The sequence below is a fragment of the Astyanax mexicanus genome, chromosome 13, assembly GCF_023375975.1.
Source record: "Astyanax mexicanus isolate ESR-SI-001 chromosome 13, AstMex3_surface, whole genome shotgun sequence".
Classification (NCBI taxonomy): Eukaryota; Metazoa; Chordata; class Actinopteri; order Characiformes; family Acestrorhamphidae; genus Astyanax; species Astyanax mexicanus.
In genome coordinates, this window is record NC_064420.1 from 37,444,801 (window position 1) to 37,463,703 (window position 18,903).

The 18,903-nt window shown below is 42.0% G+C and overlaps 1 protein-coding gene across 3 annotated transcripts in view; it reads left to right on the forward strand.

Moving 5' to 3' along the window:
• The window catches only part of samd11 (sterile alpha motif domain containing 11), a 94,881-nt gene that overhangs the window by 30,331 nt on the left and 45,647 nt on the right, over nt 1–18,903 (forward strand). For 2 of the 3 annotated variants that reach the window (XM_007246278.4, XM_015605083.3), the window contains exon 4: nt 9,469–9,581. In XM_007246278.4, coding sequence (XP_007246340.3) covers nt 9,469–9,581 — 113 coding nt within the window. The remainder of the gene's footprint in view (nt 1–9,468; nt 9,582–18,903) is intronic. The other variant, XM_007246279.4, reaches the window with a different exon arrangement.

Consider the following 18,903-nt stretch of genomic DNA (forward strand, 5'->3'; position numbering starts at 1 on the left):
GGTTAGTTCTGCTGGAAGGCTCTGTCTCTAATTGACAGCTTTGCTCTTGTTGAAAATCTTGCAATGATCTTGGAAAATGTGTGAGTTGTATTTCACTATACTTTATCTGCTCTAGATGAACTCTAAAAGTACTTGTAAATGTTCCTGATATGATGTATTATTGAGTGTGATTTTAAGTTTAGACAACAGACATGCAAATATACAGCCTATAAAAAAGCAAGCTTTAATTTGTAGAATTTCTAGAATGGAATTAAATGTTTCCCAAAGTAATCAAAGCTTCGCAGGCACTGTGCCAGGCAAAGTGTGGCAGTGTGACCTTCTGAACCACAGCAGCACCACAGCGGTATGTTGCGCAGCCCTCAAGCATGACGGGTGTTGTGTGTGGAATATGTGAAGGATACAGTTCTCATCTGCGTCAAGCTAAGTGGGGAAAAAATGCCCTCACGCTGAAGATAAGCTTTATTGTCTCACTCCTTCGCCGCGCCTCCCTCCCCTGGTGAGTTCCAGCTTGCAGTCTGTCTGCGACGCCGAGGACAGCGCTGGAACAATACCGCATTACGGGGTTCCGTCTAACCTTGTTAAAGAAATCCTCCCCCACTAGCACTTCTTCCGCCAGCGCCTGGAGATGCTAATGAATTTAAAGAACACTTATGACGAATATGGAGGGCTTTTACCCTGTTAAAGGCGGCGGACTGCGCGGAGCCGCGTCTCTCCTCCGTTCCGGGGCCTCCTCACCTCACCCTCCTCTCCCACTTTGCTCAGACGAGGATCTGACCCAAACAGATAATGGGATGTTCAATCTGTGCAATTCGATTTCTATTGAACGAGGCCTGGGTAAGTGAGTTGTGGAGGGGTCCTAACAAATTGGATTTGGGCAATGGGTGAAAAATGGAGAATTCGTTTTTATGTGCGAGTGTATTTACGCCCCATCAACACGCAATTGAGGTTGTTGTGGTAGTTGTGTTGGGTGACAGTATGCACTGCGTTTTATTCATATGTCCGAGGCATATCAGTCCTGGCTGAAAAAATAAACAGATTTTTGCGTTAAAGTATTTCCTAGCAGTTTTTCAGCAAGGGATTCCTGTCATCTTGTCATCTGTAAAAAAGACCCCCCTATATCTTTTAACCAGCTTAATGGAAATGGCCAGCGGCTTTGCAGGCGATTAACGCAGATACTCCAGACCAGAGTGTGGAGACATAAAGCGCCGTCGTGGAGCACGGCGTATCCGTGGCTTGTCACGAAAAATGTTTGGGTGCGCTCTGTAGAGTTCTGTCGCTCTACCGTCAAATGTTGTGTCTGGGGAGGAAATTGTTGTGTCTGGAAATCTTGCATTCGTGCAGCACATGAACGGAGAGTTGTCTGCACTTCGGAAAAAAGAATAAACTTAGCACAGGGAACTTAGTAAAGGTATCACGTTGCCAAGTTTAGCTAAGTCACCTGCATTGAGCTCCTGATCACCTGCAGTCACCTCTTGGCCCTGGTCAATCATGCTTAACGTCATGCCAATCATTTCCTCAAGCCTTCCTGTACGCTCTGTCACAAGTGTCAACACCAGGGCTGATTGAGAAGTGCTGACTGGTTGTCTGGGTAATTACTGACTAACCACCATGGATTATATAAGACTCTATACCTGGAAGACATATCTCTGACTCAGAAAAGCTTCTAAAATCAGCTCCTATCTTATGCGCCTTGGTGCAATTACCTTAATTTATTGTGCGACTGTCGCAATCTTTTGAGGCAAACGCGGTGTCTGCCCTTTAATGTTTAAGTTTGGATTTCTTGACATTTTTTCCGGCAGTTACATTATTTCCAGGCAATGGAGCGTAAGTGGATTAGAGCGCTGACAAGGGAGGAGGGAGGTTGACTGCAGCCTCATGGACCCTCCCATTGAGGAAGAGGGAGAGGTAAAGGAAATTAAACAGACCTGTGCTGCTACAGTCTGGGCACACAGACTGCCTGTCTTCCCTTTTTGGGTGGCTTCTCGTGCACGGCTCTCTCGAGGGAAACCAGGGCCCGCCTGCGTTTAGCATCAGAAGGGTTTGGCCAGCAAGGCGTGCCATCGTCTCCTCTGGTGGCTGTCTGGACCTGACCAAAAGTGGTCAGCCAGTGAGGAGAGGCCAAGCCAGGGAACCATTACCAGTTGAGAAGGCAGCGTCTGGGCAGGCCTTTAGAAAGCTGGTATGTACCCAGGCAAAAGCATTTGTCATGCTACATGTAGCTTTGCTTTTAGAACTGCTGAACTACTTGTGTGGCATGTAGAGTGACACACAAGTAGTCTAAATGAAATGCTGCTAATGAAGTGTACACAGTTATTTACAGTGTATGTATTCTTCGTTTGAGTGAAATCTGCTGCAGGCACTTAGGTGCTACTTTTGGGCAGGTGCCGCTGATCGCCCAATTGTGAATCATACTTTCCATTGGCTACGAGTGATAAAACCTCTCAGAAAGCTAACACAAGCTAGAAAAAGGGATTCCAAACAAATTATATTTGTATTTATTGGACTTTTGTTTTGTGTTTTTGGTTCATTTTCATCCAACTATAGTTTTCATTAGTTTAGAGTCTCCTTGGTGAACCTCCTGCGGGGGTGTGATATACGCTTCTTGCTGTACTAAGGAGAATTTATGTACCTGTTGTAAAGGTTTACTGCAGATGATGCAACCATGTGTTCACGCCATTCATTTTTGTTTGGTCAAGGCAATTCCGTGTGTAATTTCAGAGAATTTAACAGTGCACTGCTGGGAAGGAGGAATGGTGCTGTAGGATTCCTGGAAAGATCTTCCCTTTAGAGCGGTAATTAGTGGCCACAGTTCCTTTGGAACTTTTATAGTGTCCACGGCTCTACCCAAGGACTGACTGCACAATGTACTCATTTACTGGCTGCGAAAAGGTAATGGTGCACAAGTCCTCTTATCTCGCTCCAGCAAACAGGAGATTTGTTTCGGCACACATCTCTGCAGAACATCTACTCTTTAGCAGTTTAGCACCGGTATCTAGGTAGTGGGGTAATTACCATAAATCAGACATTTATTTGCTGTTAATTAGTATATCTTTGTTGAAAAAAAAACTAATTTTGTCACAAACCTTCTCTAGATGTCAAATATGTATACATAGGTGTATAGAGCCTCTAATAGGGCTCTATAGATCCACTCCACAAGACGCGTATTAACACTGTAGATACTGTACGCCTTTGATTCCCCTTGCATCAACTTCAGCAGGTAATCAATGTCATTAATGTCTCACTCACTCACTCAAACCAAAAATCCTCAGTTGGGCCTCCAACTCTCGCTCCAGACTTTACTTCTCTGTGCATTTTCCTTCATTATCCAGCACGGCAACGCGTAGCATCGCTCAACACGGTGAAACGTACTTTCCATTATTTCACTTTTACTTTTATCCTGCGGCGCTGCAGGCTCATCGACCTCCCATCAGCTTTTGCAAGGCACGAAGAACAGGAAAGCCCAAGAGGATGAGCTATGCTCTTTTTTATTTATGTATTTATTTCTGTATTTATTTATTACTCCCCTTGCTAACGTGGGCCTGCCTTACTTTGCCGCCATTGCATCTGAACGTGAGCTGCATAACAACACGTTCTTTTGTTTTAAACGAAAAGAAAAGGAAGTAGATGCTATGTTTCAAACATGGCAGTTTCTTCGCTTTAGTGTTTTTCCAGAGATTAAAAAAAAAACCATAATAATACATAGCTTTTGTACACATTAGGCCTGTTATAACATAATGTTTTGTTTTTATCCCAGAAATAATTGTGATAAACTATATATTTTTGTCCTTTTAAGACACTTTAATGCCAATAATATAATGATAATGTAATAGCATGATAGTTAAACTACATACATTTAAAGAACAAAGAACTTTTAGTTAATAATCCCATGTCACTGCCCACTCTGTGTGTATGGAGGCGATGTTATTGGTGCATTGGTCATTGTGCAACTGGATCAAATATTGGTGATATGAACGTTTATTAAATTGTGAACAAACATGGAATATGTAAGGAAACTATGGACTATGGACAATATCAAGATCATGTCCATATATTGTATGATTGTAAATTAAAAACATTATGACATACCTATTGTACATTATTGTGTCACGTCATGTGACTCTCTTTATATTTATTGTACGTGGAGTGTTTCGCTCCTGTCTGTAAGCAGGCGGCAGCCTCTCCACACCGCTCCTACCTCCTGCAGGGTGCATATGCTTGTGTTTATACGCATGCGCATACGTGGGATTGTCGGAGATGTTCTCAAAAACTGTCAGACTAGGTGACAGCGTCAGCCAAAAGGCCAGTATGTCCTCCACCGACGGTGGCGCCAGCACACCCCTGATACCCCTGTCTTGAGACATCTTTATCTGTGTCCTTGTTGAATCTTTCTTAAGGAAATACTGTACATTGGTCAGACATGCTAATGCTAGGCTAACATGCTAACATTGAATTAGAGACGAGTTGAACAATCGACAACAATTAATCTAACTGATCATATACTATTTGTTATAGTCTATATCTGTTTTGACTAAACAATCTACTCCTTTAAACCTCCCCACCCCCCTCCAGCACCAGTTCCGGCGCTTGCTCCTCCGCAAGCCTCTTGGCTGCAGTTCCAGACGGCCTGAAGGCCTAAGTCTTGCCAGCAGTATTTGAATCTCCAGGGCCAGGCTGAGCCAGACGAAGCTCTGCACAGGTGGGCTGCAGGTTTCCCTCCCATCCAGCCTCAAAGGAGCACACTCCACCCTCCGTCACACGTGAGGCACAGCTGGGTCTGCTGCTTGCAGCTGCACACACACAAGTGCTGTGGGGAGGAAATATGTCTGCTTCTGGTAACAGCACTGTTAATGCAAGAAACCATATCTTGTTGGCAGCGAAAGACATGATGGACTGCTTTCTGCGATGTTTCAGTTTTCCTTTTCAGTGATTCGATCAGGCCTAATAGCTTTGGGTTGTTTTCGTGGTCACCTACAGGAGCCCGCAAATATGTCGCCTCTCTACCCGGCAGATATTCCAAGAATCCCGACTAAAACGGGCACATTCGTTTGTCACCACGTTGAACATTGTCCCTGATACTGGATGCAGGAGGGCGGTGAGCGCCGAGCAGCACTACTGGGTGTGTTGCATCACCAATTTGGCAGGCACTGGTTCTGGAGGAAGTGCCGCCCATTGCTTTATACCGCACCCACTTTCTGGGAGGTTATTCCTGGGCTTTTCCATTGAACTGCCTTTGGATTGCTGAGTTCGAGTTAGCATAATCAGAGCACTGTATGTCAGATTTTCCCTTTTTAAACAGCTTACAGTTTATAACAATCACATGAGTTGGATTTACATAGATCTAGAAATATGGCTAGTCTAATGGCTTGTAGAGTCCTTGAGATCCCATGCCGTAACATATCCCATCAGACAGTAATGAAGCCAAGCCTTTTAGGAGCCAACATAAGGATAATAAAGCATGGAAAACACAAGGGGTCAATATGGAACAACACATACTTATTTGGGAAGACTGGAAATCTGTATTTCCTTTGTGTTTACGAAGCAAGTTTGGAATGTATTGACTGTCAACAGGTTCACCGAGTTTAGGGTTGAACCACTTGTTGGCTGTGCAGGTCTCTCAGACGCACACGCAGGTGGTAAAGGAGTGTCAGCACTGGATTGGTGTGGGCATGTGGCCCACATATCTGGGTCATTGTGTTGGTGAGAGGGATGAGAAGTATCGAGTGGTTTAAAGCGAGATTATGCTGATAGTCTCCTCTGCGCGATAAGCAGCCACTGATGTCCTTAGCGGAGCTGTCAGGTTCAACCTGTGCACCTCTGCTCGGGATAGCTGACTCAGGCGGCCGGGTGTTAGCTTGAGCCCTGACGTAGATTATGACCTTGGCCGGCAGTCGGGGGAGGCCTCATTAGCGGCCCTCATTGGGACAGCCCAGGAAAAAGTGTGCTAATTACCTCGCTAACAATGTCCTTGCTCAGTGGGCTTACAGCAGAGCCTCTGCCCGAGGATAATAACCTGCCTGAACTGCCAGGGCGAGGGCTACAGCACGGATCTTCGGGGCGGATTAACGCACCGCTGAAGGCCGAGGGGATACGGGGGCCGAGGAGACTTATGTGGCTAGAGCCGTGGAAGCCCTTTAATGTAAAGGTTAAGAGCACACGCCAGTCATTTTTTACGAGGCAGAATGTCATAGTTTCGCTCACAGTTAACTCTGGTAATAAAAGGTGAAAACAGCGAAGTACTTTTTACATGGCGAATCTAGAATTTCAAGTTGCTGATGCAAAAGTAGCTCATTGATGTTCTCATTCGTTTTAAATGGTCTCTTGTTTCTGTTTTCTAATGAGGTTTTTCCAGTCAGCATATTGGGTTGAAATCAATGCAGTAGTCAGGAGATATATTGAAGGATTGGATTTGTTTTTCCTTTATAGGCAATTCTTGCCTCAGCCATCATAATAATGACCTGGGAGCTTGCCAGGCTCTCAAAACCTTGCACTTTCACCATGAAGTTTCTAGATGTGGAAACAACCCTTGCGGGATCATAACTATAAATCTATTAATTGGAATTATTGTTTTAATAGTGATTAAATTTGTAACCTTTTGAACTACATTTGTGTAAAGTTACAGTTTAAACAGAGGCACACTGTGCTGAAAAATAGTACTCTTAGATATATTACTGAACTATTAGAAGTAATCTCTATTACAAACATGGCTCTTTAGGGAAGTTTGGAGAATTGGTTCTTCAAATTCATGATTTAAATTACCAATAAACGCACCTATATTTTCAAAAATGTGCATAGTGATGCTGAACTACTGTAATAAAAAATGCTTTTTATATAGCTTTAGAATCTTTACTGCATTTCTTCACTGTAAAAATTGGTAAACAAAAGAAATGGTTGTAATGTGACATGATTTATCACCATAGTAAGACAATCTAAACAAAAACTTCTATCACTTAAAAAATAGTCTAAAATGAGTCTAAATGTTTAAAATCTAAAATAATAGTCTAAAACAGCTCAAACAATGGTGGTTACAAATATACTCCAATTAATCTTTAAAAAGTCTTTAAAATCTAATAAAAAAACAGATTAGAAATATGTGCAAATTAATCTATAAATAGTCCAAAAAGGTAAAAAAAAAATAATTTAAGTGAAAATAATTAAAGTGAAGTTTGAAACTTCTTATACCCAGATTTCCCAGTATACAAATACTGATACAATACTGGTACAATCAACCAGTTTTAGCGCTTTTTATCAGAAGTATCAGAAGTATCAGAAGTCATCATCACTAAATATTCACCATTACAGGTGTTACAGGTGTTTTGTATCATGCCAATGGGGATTTCAAAGCCTCACTGAATGTGGCAGGAATGACCAATAGGACCCTCATGCCAGGGCTGTGAGCATTAACTGAAAGACGAATTGTCAGGCCGGCTTGGTGAGGGAGCAGAAATTCCTGTGCCTGTGCCGTACTGTCTGCAGCGGCGCTGAAAGTGTGACAGGCTGACATTACGGAGGCGCAGCCTGTAATCTGAGCGCTGTAAAACCAGCATTTCAGCTGCCACAAACAGCGGGGCCACTGGCCTGCCACGGCAAAATGGTGGCGGGCGAGACGGGCTGCCGTAGCCGGCGACAGGCCCTTAGAAAAACGCCGCCCAGACCTCCCTCATAGCGAGCGTGGGCCGCAAGCCTGGCAGCCGCCAAGAGGGGTACGCATCTGATGCCTGCTGAATTCTAATCGGGTATTCCACATCGTTATGCTGCATAAGGAGATCAGGGCTTTAATCAGCTTGTTTTGAAATGCGTTCATGACATACTTCTTCCCACCAACACACACATACACACACACACACACACACACACACACACACACAGAGCCGCCATCCACAGGTCCATCAGTGGCCCAGGCACGGCTAATGATGCCCTGGGTTAATGATGGGGATAAGTGGGGGGAGGGGGAGGGCAGATGAATGGAAGGATGGACGTGTCCGGTACTAATCTGTACACCCCGTACGCTTTGGCCTTGAAGAATGCACTGGGTAGAGATGTGCCATGGGTGACAGAATGAGGCGAAGGCAGTGCATCTGATCCAGGGTCAGTTGTGGGACAACTCTAAAACTATTCTTTGCAAAGTTTTTAAGGAAGCCAAATGTGTGATAAAGAGTGATAAACCGAGCTCTAGTGATGAGTTGCTGTTGGTTAAATTCACGGCGCCAATTTTCCATCTAAACCACAGATTTGTGAGCGTGCCAGGCGCTAGAGTTGGCCGCAGTCGGGAGGTCTGACGGTGGCCTCGCCTATAATTCCCAAAGCCATGTTCAGCAGATGTTTCTAGCGCTTCGGCATGCCCCTTATCAGTTCGCCTTTGTGCAATGACAGCCACCGCCGATGGTTTATCCCCGGCTCACCGTCTGGGTCTTCCAATTGATTTCAGCGGGGTGATGCTAAAAACCGTAATCACTTCATTTAAGCTCCTAACCTGCTTAGGAGTCCTGAATGTGTTGATTAGAACATCTTAAGGTTGAAGATGAGACAGGATGAGACTCAAAATTGCTTGATGCAGGAATCTGTCATTGCCTATTACACGCTTTAAATCCAATGGGCACGGTGGCGGGGAGAGGGCGAAATGCGGAAGGTTTCTGCGGGAGGAGAAGCAGCTAGAAGCAGAAGCCTGTTAGGAAGAACCTCGGCACCCTGCAGGACAGGCAGGAGGGCTTGAAGAGGTCTTGAGGCGTCTGGTCTGTGGTGTGTATGTATACTGTTTGTTCTGTTTGCGAAGGGATTGGCCGTGGGCTTGTTGTAATATTGTCTTTATGTATTTCATTTTTGCACATGGTACGGTACATTGTGTGATTCTTGTGAAGTGTTTTTCTTCTCTGAGATTCTCTCTCTTGATCAAATGTTATTTGTGTGTTTAAATATTTTATTGACTTCATAAGCTGATTAATTCATTCATTTTACATTTTGCAGTTTTACATAAAGTTATGGGAGTTTAAAGTGACAGTGCGTCTGTTTGGCGTTTTGGGGATTTAGAGACCTCTCTGGTGAGGATGGGTAATTGCATGTAACATTTGGTATAGTACATTTAAATGTAGATTGATGTAAATGTTTTTATTCATTTCTGAAATGCTTCATGCAACAAACCTACCAGACCACTCTGTTTTTAGAATGGAGATATTAGACAATACAGGGATGGTTCCAAGTGCCAAGACCCTGAAACCATTAATTAATAATTATTTGGCTGCCTTCCAAAGTAGGAATTCTGTTTTTGTACTATTGATTTTAAAGAAAAAAATCATTGAGATTGCTGCATTAAGGTGTTTTTTTAGACTTACTTTCTTTAAGAGCTGTGTGTGCATAGGGTGTTAGTGAGGTGATGTTTGCTTTGTTATGCTTGTTGTGCATGAGATTACAATTCCCTGTAGGCACTCACCTTCTCTCTCTTTCTTTCTCTCTCTTTCTTATTCTCTTTCTCAGTAGTCGTGACAGTGACCTCTCAACGATCATCTCAAACCTGCACCACACCCGACAGCACGGCATGCCTGAGGGCCAGCCCTGCTCTGACATCACCCTCGCCTCCGCACACTCAGGTAGGATAACCGAGCTTCAGACTCCATAGCCACCTTATAATTCTTAGCTTGCTGCTGGTGCTCCTCCCCCTTCTGTTGGTCTCAACCTTTTTTTTTTTTTTTCTTGCTCTCGTGGTGATTAAACCTCCTTAGTGTTAGGACGTTAATTTGGTGTAATTTGCTTGATTGCACTCTATAAGCTCATTACTCAACTCAACCCATTGTGTCCGTCTTTAGTCCATTCCTTTAATGCTCTCTCCTCCTTTCCTTTAGCACACTCCTATAGAAACCCGCTCTTAAACTATAAAGCGCGCTAAATAGCTTTATTTACTGTTAATCCAGATCCACAGTAGGGCAAGGCAATACAGTATACTTTATTATGCATTAGTCTTAATGTTTAATTAGACTGAGATCTGAGATGTTGGTGACTTTTAAACTAATCAAAAATAAGCTGTGCTTGCTTTCTTGTTTCCTTACTGTGAAAAATTACTATGAAAAACATATTGTTATAATGATAAAACATACCTCCTTTAAAATGTATGTAATTTTGTTTTCCCTTTTTTACATACATGTAAGTACTAATAAATTCTCGTCATTTTAACTTAAGCAAACTATTAATATAGATTTGGACCATGTCATCAGCGTTTAATAATTATTTGAGAAGACTATAATTGTAATAGTGTTTTTTCCAATGCTTGCTTTTTGTAAACTGGTATCTGGTTTGAGGAGGGGCTTCAGGTGTGTTCCTCCTCCCAAACATCCACTCTTTGTTTTCCTGCTGAAGTTTGAATAAAATAGATGTTTTTAAAGTCTAAATTTAGTATATTTTACTGTTTTTCCTCTTTTAAACAGAAAAAAAAACAGAGGAAGGAAAATAGCCTATTTAACTTTTTGTGGAAATTTTGAGTATTTCTTTTGGTCCATTCTTTTATATTTTGACACAGTGTCAAACAGAATCAAAATATGTCAAACAGTGGCCTGACAATATACATTAATAAAGCAATTAATTAAACATTGAAACAACTGTCAATTAGGCCTGTCAAAATAATTGCACTATCGATTTATCGTACAAAATAACTGATTATGACCTCAATAATATTTGATAATCGTGATATTGTGTCTATTGTGTTTATTTGTATGTTTGGTCACATATATAACAGTGAACAGTAGTTTAGCCAGTCATGCTTCAAAACCTGTGTCTCCATAAAAACAGTGTGTGGAGTGCAGTAGGTGAGGAAATAAGTATATCATTCCCAAACTAATTATAATAAATGATTAATTCAAAATTGTTGTCTTTAAAAAGTGTATAATCGCTTTTTTATGTTATCCTGTTATCATTATGTCAGTGGCGTTTAATAGTCTTAAAATGACAAGAATATTGTGTATCGCAATAATTTGTGGGACAATATATCGTCCACAAAATATTCTTAGCGTGACAGGGCTACTGTCAAATAAAGAGAATAAAACTGATTATAACACTGATCAGATGAATTGGATACTCTAAATTGCCCAGAAAAATTGATACTCTAAATTGATCTGGTGTGTATGTGTAAAAGTATGTGGTATATATGTAAGTTTGTGTGTGTGTAAATGTATGTATGACTGTGCCCAGATATGGATTGGCGCTCCATCCTGGGTAAATGCTGTAGTGCCCGATGCAGTCCTCCTCCAGGTGGATGGTTGTTTCTGGTTGAGAGTACGCTGTACGCTATTGGCTGACACTTCTCACTGGTGTGTGGATGAGTGCTGAGTATAAATGGTTGTGTGTAAAACGTGTAAACTGTGAAGCATCCTTGGATTTCTAGAAAGGCGCTATATGAGTTGAACTTCATTAATTGATTCATTACATAGTTATAAAGGCACTTGCCAAAGAATATACATATTAAGCAGCAACTAATCAATCAGCTATTGAAGTTAATTGCAGGAACAGGTAGTGTTGGAAGCAGAAACAATGAACAAAGTATAAGAAACAGAGTGAATCACAACATATTGAGGGGTGTTCTCAGTAGACTAAAATTCTGTTAGTTTCTGTATTGATAACCATATGGATGTGCATCAATAACACTTATATATAAATCCTATTATACTCAAAAAGCCCCACATGATGGTAGTCCACAGGTCATGCCCATGCATCTCCCCTCTCTGTAGCTAATTGCCCCAAAGTTTCAGAGGGTAGATAGAATCATCTTTTGGTCTTTTGGAGTGTTTGGACTGGACGGGATGGATTTTCCTGAAGACTAGTGTAATCTCCCATAAGCTTAATTGAGAAATCTCAATTAACGGGTATCTTAATTGCGGAGGACACAATGGGATGAGCTGCCCTTGCTGGGGCTGAAGACCGAAATCTGTCAGTTTGAGCATTAAAGGGCGATTTAAGAGGCTCTTTAAGCGGCTCGCTCCGTGTCTGTAAACAAGTCCAATCCGATCACTCGTTGGTCTAATTCTGTCTGCCAGTGAAATTAGAGAGCTTTGGTCTGAAGGCCGGGTCGGAGGTCAGACAAGGGCACAGAGGGGCATTAGGCGAGAGGGATTTAAAGGGCAGTACAGGTGGCAGGATAAGAACTTACATTTGTGTGAGACTGAGCTTTATATTCTGTATATACTGTTTTTATATTCGTCCGCTCTATATTACAGTAGAATGGTCTGTTTCTCCCATGTCTTAAACCAGACAATGTACACTACTTAGAAAGCTACCTGCCTACCAAGCAACTTAGTTTGGTTTGGGATTCCATGAGAGTAACAGCTCTCCAATCCAAATCTCCAATATTTAGCCTTCGTTTTGTAATAGTTTTAAAATAAACGAATGAATATCGGCTGCATTAAGAATTGTAGTCACATATAATTATATTAGGCTGCATTTTACTTGTACAGTAATAATGTTGCTGTAAGTGCTATTGTTGTTGTTGCTAGGTTATGTGAATGTGAAAAAGTAAGGCTTGAAAAGCTTTAGTCAGAGTGCCATTATCATGCAGTAATGGCACTCTAGAGTGGCTCTCAGTCAATAACGGTACAATGAGGTCTGGGACCAACTGTGGTATAATTAATCATCATTGTTTAGATTTAGTTTTAGATTTTTAGCAAATTTAGAGTTTAGCAATACAGTATATCATAACTTTAGTACTACTACTAGCTTTAGCTTTTAATACATGAGAATAGATTAAGATATACCACACACAAATTTAGTTTTATTAACTTTTTAGCAACGATTCACCCCTGCCACTGCAATTAAGACCAAGACTAGGTCTTATTAGTGTCCAGGAAAGCAATCAATCGAAACAGTGATTGTATAATATCGTCTAGGACTATACTGTAGTATATTGTAATAATATGATATAATATCAAGTCAAGTGAAATAGTTTTATTGTCAATACTGCATATGTACAGGACATACAGAGAACTGAAATGAGGTTACTCTCCTCTCAAAAATTACAGCAAGTACAGACAATTATAAATATTATAAATCATTTAAATATAAAACAATGGGAGGCACTATATGTACGATACAACAGGAACACAGATAGACATACATAAGACAAGAGACACAAGACAATAGTGCAAAAGTGATGGGGGGGTTGATTAAGAGGGAATGACATTACAGTACAAGTATAAACAGAACCTGTATAAACATTAGTGCAAATATAGTGTATAATAGCTTAAGTGGCTTAAGGTAAAGTGAATGAGTGAATGCGTAAAGTTCTTAAAAGCTCACAGTTGTAGGGGGAAATTAAAGTGGGTATAAAAAAGGGGTATGATATGATATCAGTATCAAAATCTAAATTCTGAACTCCTGGCAACCCTAAACAATATGATTGTATCACCAGCCACCAGGTTGATGCGTCGCCGCGCATCAGGGCATTTTTTTGTCATTTTTTGAACGGTGTTTTTAAAACAGCATTGCCACGTTGAAGCAAAAGGTTGGAGAATGTGCTACTAATAGAGCAGATCAAAGCAGACCCCGTCGTTCATTTTTCCATGTTAAACTGCGAGACTCCGCTGCCTTTTTCTTTTTTCTTTTTTTTTTCTCGGTTTCCGTCACACAGTCTCTCTCACTTCCTTTCAAGTCTGACTTTCTGCCGTGGGTATGTGGTTACGGAGCCAGGGAGACAGCAAGGGAAAGGGAGGGAGCGAGCGAGGGAGTGAGGGAGTGAGGGAGGGGAAAAAAGAAGAGACGAGTTGGAAAAGTGGAGGAGAAATGAAGGAGTGGAGTAGAGAGGAGTGGTGCGCGGTATCGGGGGAGAGCAGACAGCCGAGCCACTCGGGACGGGGCGGAGGGAGAGGGAGAGAGGGGGGGCGGGCCACCGGGCCGCCAGAGAGGGCCGTTAATTAAATCTGAGGGACAGACAGAAGAGCCGGCCCAGCCAGGCGTCAGAGCCAGTCAGCCTCTCTCTCTCTCTCTGTTTCTCTGTTTCTCTCTCTCTCTCGCTCTTTCTGCTTCTCTCTCTCTCTCTCTCGCTCTCTCTGCTTCTCTCTCTCTCTCTCTCCTGCACTCTCTGTCTGCCCGGCTGGCCGGCCGGCCACTCTGGCCCCGGGGCAAGAGGAGGGGGAGTGAAGGAGGGATAGTGGAGAGGGAGGAGGGGAGGAAGGGAGGAGGACACGGGCGCCGGCGGATCGTCTGGCTCCTCGTGTTCGACTCCGAAACCGTGGCTTTTGCGGTCGGCCCAGAGACTCGTAATAGGCATATAAGGTGTTTTAGCTTTTTTTTCCCCTTCCCTCCCCACGGGAGAATCCTGATGGAATTTGTGCAAGGGTGTGTGTGTGTGTGTGTGTGTGTGTGTGTGTAGAGATAGAGATAGAGTAGAGTAAGTGAGTTTGTATGTGCTGCTGCTGCTGCTGCTGCTGCCTGTATCTGGGCCTGTCCCCGCTGCAGGAGGTGTATATGGAGAAGCCTGCAGTCGGCTGTAGACGAGGACGTGTGCAGGCTGGAGAGTTATCTGAGTAGAAAATGAATCATTAGCGGCGAATGTGTGTTTTCCCATGATTCAACCTCTACAGCTAGCAAGACTCTACGTCTCATCCTTCCTCACATCCTGTCTTCCTCACTATCTCTCACCTCTACACCTTAAACTGTAAGTGTAAGGATACTACTCAGATATTAGTGTAAAAAGTGATTATAGGATAGTTAATAGGCTGATTGGAGTTATTCAGTATCGACTATGAAAGCGTGAGGTAAGATATGAAGATATGAAGTTATGAAGTTATGAGAGTGGTGCTCTAAAGTGCTCTAATATGAAATATTGATAATAATGTCAACCACAACAAGGTGCTTATCATTATCATGATTCGAGAAGCGGACACCATTGGTTAGATTGATTATATTTCCATTTTCATGTGTGTGCATCTTTATTGCAGCTTTACTATTTCTCTTTTTCTTTTCTCTGTCTCACTCCTCTGTCTCACTCCATCTTTCTCTCCTACTCTGTCCCTCATCTCTTTTTATCTTTTAGATTCTCTCTTTTCACTATCACTATCTCAATCAGTTTTTTTTCCTCTCTGTATGTTCTCTCTCTCCTTCTGTCTCTCCTCCTTCTCTCTCTCCTTCTATCTTTCTGACTCTCTACTTGTCTTTCTTATCCTCTCTCCATTTGCCTTTCCCTGGCTTTCTTTTTTTCCTGTTTTTCTCCTCCTTTTTTTCCTTTTTTATTGCTACTTCTGATCAATTTCTTTATTCCTCTCTCTCTCTCTCTCTTTCTATCTGTATCTCCCCTCTTTCTCTCTTTTCTCTCTCTTATTCATTCACTTTCTTTCTGACTCCTTTTTATCTGTCCTTCCATCTCTCTATTTGCCCTCTAACTCTCTTTCTGACCTTTTTCTCCATCTCTTCCACTTTTTCTGACCATCTGTCTTTCCCTCTTTTACGCTTTCTATCTTTCTGTTATTTCCTCTCGCCTTGTGACCCTCTTTCTGTCTTTCTCTCTGTGTTGCTCTCTCTCGCTTTCTTTTCTTCTCAACTCACTCATTTCTCTCTGCCTTACTGTTTTCTCCTTTCTCTCTTTTCTGAACCCCATCTTCTCTCTCTCTCTTTTTCTCTCTCTCTTTCTCTCCTTTCCCCCTCTCTCTTTCTCTCTTTCCAACCCCCACCCTCTCTCTCTCTCTCTCTCTCTCTCTCCCCTGAGGCTCTAAGTGGGCGAGCGGCAGTAGAGGGAGGCGGAGCCGTATCCTCGGGGTCGGCGGAAGCGCCGCGCGGCTCTCTGCCCCCCCGCAGCCAATCAATGGCAGCCTTTCAGCCTCGGCCTGGGCCCGCAAACAGGGGGATCAATAAGTTATTAGCACCATTCTGTCAGCTGTAATGTGGAGATTGATCGGAGGCCGCCGCGCCGCCCGCCACTTCCCCTGCCTGATAAAGATGACAGATTAAGGGAATAAGGAAAGGGAATTAAGGAGTCTGGCCTGTCCGACCTGTCAGTGGCCAGAGAGAGAGAGAGAGGGAGACGGAGGAAGGAGAGAGGGTAGAAAAGGAGAGAGAGGAATAAAACAAGAGTGCCTCTCTCTCTTCCAGTTCTCTTTTTCCTCCCTCCCTCTCTCATCCAGCCTAAATCAACCCCTTCTTTCTAGGCTTATTACTTAATGATTATTAATCCTAAAGGGTGTTAAGCAGTATCCAATTGTGTATTATTCAGTAGTTGTTCAGTAAAAAATTGTGGACTGCATTGTTAGTTAAAACTGGGGGCTTGAGTTATTGTGACTGCTATTCCCATTTGATAAGAAAATAATGTTTTGTAATTTTGTATGAATTATTTTTCACTCATAGCTAGAGGCATAAAAACAGAACGGTTTGTGCACTTCCCTCGGTAAGGTAATAATGAACAGAATATCAAGCTTGAATTTATAACAGGTGTCTTAAAATGTGTTGTCACAGTTCATTCAGCAGTGATTAATATGATATTAGTTATGACAAAGTTGAAACATTACAAGATCACACTCTGTAGTCTGCATTAGTCTGGTGCCACTTGAAGAAACATGAATGGTGCTTTATGAATGGAGCTACATGTGCAGGGGCATGCCAGAAGTAATGGGACAGAAACTAGTGTCATGTCCCTTGACTTTTGTCACATCCCATGGAGGCTAATGAATGCTGCACTTGACCTGACTTGACTTGAAGTCGCTTGTCTGTTCACATGGATAATTCTAGCCAGACACCACCAGTCATGATCATTACCTCCTGTTGTGCACCTACAATTAATTAGTCCTCGCCTGCACTCACAAGATAACACCTTATAACTTATACAGGTGTGGGAATGCCTAAATCATTCCCATAGTTAACACTTGATTGTGATTTTATATACTACTATCCCATGACTTTTGGCATGCCAATGTACCGCTATATCTTTGCCATTTTTGACAATTTTCACATTTTGTTATTATTTTAAAGCTGATGTCTGTAAGCTTTGGGATTTGGGGGATTTAGTAAAAGCACAGAGCATGGGGAAGAATTATTTTAAACTAGGTGGGTGTGCGGTCTCCCTTTAGAGCGGATGAATCCGATTCCAGGTTATGTTCAGTCAGAGACAGAGAGAGAGAGCTATGTCAGAAACTTCACTCCTTCATTTCTTTGTTTTTCACTATGGGTGAATGAGCTACTGAGCTCTGAGTTTCCTCTTCTGAAGTCTCCATTGCTGCACCAGGTGCTCGCGTTCAGTAAAACTGAGCCGGATCCTCTTTTAGAGGCTGTACGTGTGACTTAAGTACGTAAAGATGCTTGATGTGGCCAGAAGCACTTCTGCGAAAAGCAACCCGACACCCCAGTTTTTAGAATGAATATACTAGGCCGATCAGGAATGGCCTTTCCAGAACACTGGTACCATTAAACACAATATTTTGTCCCTTCTCCACTCAGAAATGCTTCTACTTTTTAAAAACAAAATAATACGCACTGCTGCTTTAACCTGGCACAGTTGTTTTACACTGTATCTTAAAATGTCATGATGATTGGACCAATGTTAATGCTTTGAAATGATTCTAAATACAATTTTCTTCAACTTTCATTGTTCAGAATCTGCCATTTTGGATATCTAAGTTCTTTCCATGACAGCGATAAAATCTCTGTTAGTTGTGCTGATGGAATCATTGGTACTGACTGTAAATATACTAATTTTGTCATTTTGTGGATAAGTGTAATTAAATATTAAGTGTAATATGGCAAGAATCGGCCCTGGATTCTGAGGGTTCAGATTGGTTGATAGCAGTCAGAGCAATGGGTTCTGGAGCAGCATGCTGGTTGTAAACAGGAAGGACTGGGGGATTTTCTCAGGGAGAGAAAGAGAGAAAGAGAGAGAGAGAGACAGAGAGAGAGGGATTGAGGGAGAGACTTAGAAAAGCAGCACAACCTAGGAGTCTGAGCTGGCGGGGCTGAGGCACGAGGCGACTAGAGCGCTCTCGGTTTGGTGCTAAATGGAAGCATCAGCGCTTTAAGAGGCAACATTTAATTGGTATTAAAGGCTTTCCGCCTTCAAATCTCTGGCCCTCAGGCAACGGCAGGCAGGCAGGCAGGCAGGCGGGCGCTACTGGATTCCTGCCTATATTCACCCCTCTGCAGGCTGACGGAACGGGGGACTCACTGCACCATCTCTGCTGCTGTTTCTCAGCTTATAGATTTGTAGCTTTATTTATTCCTGCTGTTGTTTAGCACTGTTTATAGTCCCCTATAGCTGTAGTGCAAAAATGGAAGGATGAGGAATTGAAATGCCTACCTTTACCTCTGCAGTACATATATAAAACCTAAGCCAAGCTAATTTCTATGTTTATTTTTATCAGATGTTATAAAAAGCAGTATATTTATAAATGTTCCATTAAGCTGAACCTGGGCTTTCAATTGGACAGCCAATCAGAACAGAGCATATTGCATATATCTGTTTTAAAGACGCAGTAGTTCCTGTTTAGTTTCAATAGATAAAGAGAAGTTGTCAGGTTTAATATTCGAAGTTTGTTTTTTAATTTAGAACAGGTTAGAACTTAGGGTGTCGCTAATCTCATCTCTATAAATAAACATATAAAAATGTCTCTTAACCATTTTACAAGTTTAAAATGCTTCCAGGTCTTCATTGTATTTAATGTAGTTATTGCAGTAAATACTATGCTGTGAATTACTTTAATCTATAAAACTTCTTAAACCTATTAATCTTTTGATATACGTTAGGAACAATTAAACTATATAATTATTTCTATATAAATATTTAATAAATGAAGATTTAAAATTTGTGTGTCTATTTACTGAGATTTAATTTGTCTACATTTTGGGTCTGGTGGTTGCTAGCAACATTAGCTTAGCATCCCCTGTTCCAGTAAAGGAATAAAGAAACACACATCAAATTTCAAACCTACAGTACTTTGATTAAGATTAGATTGA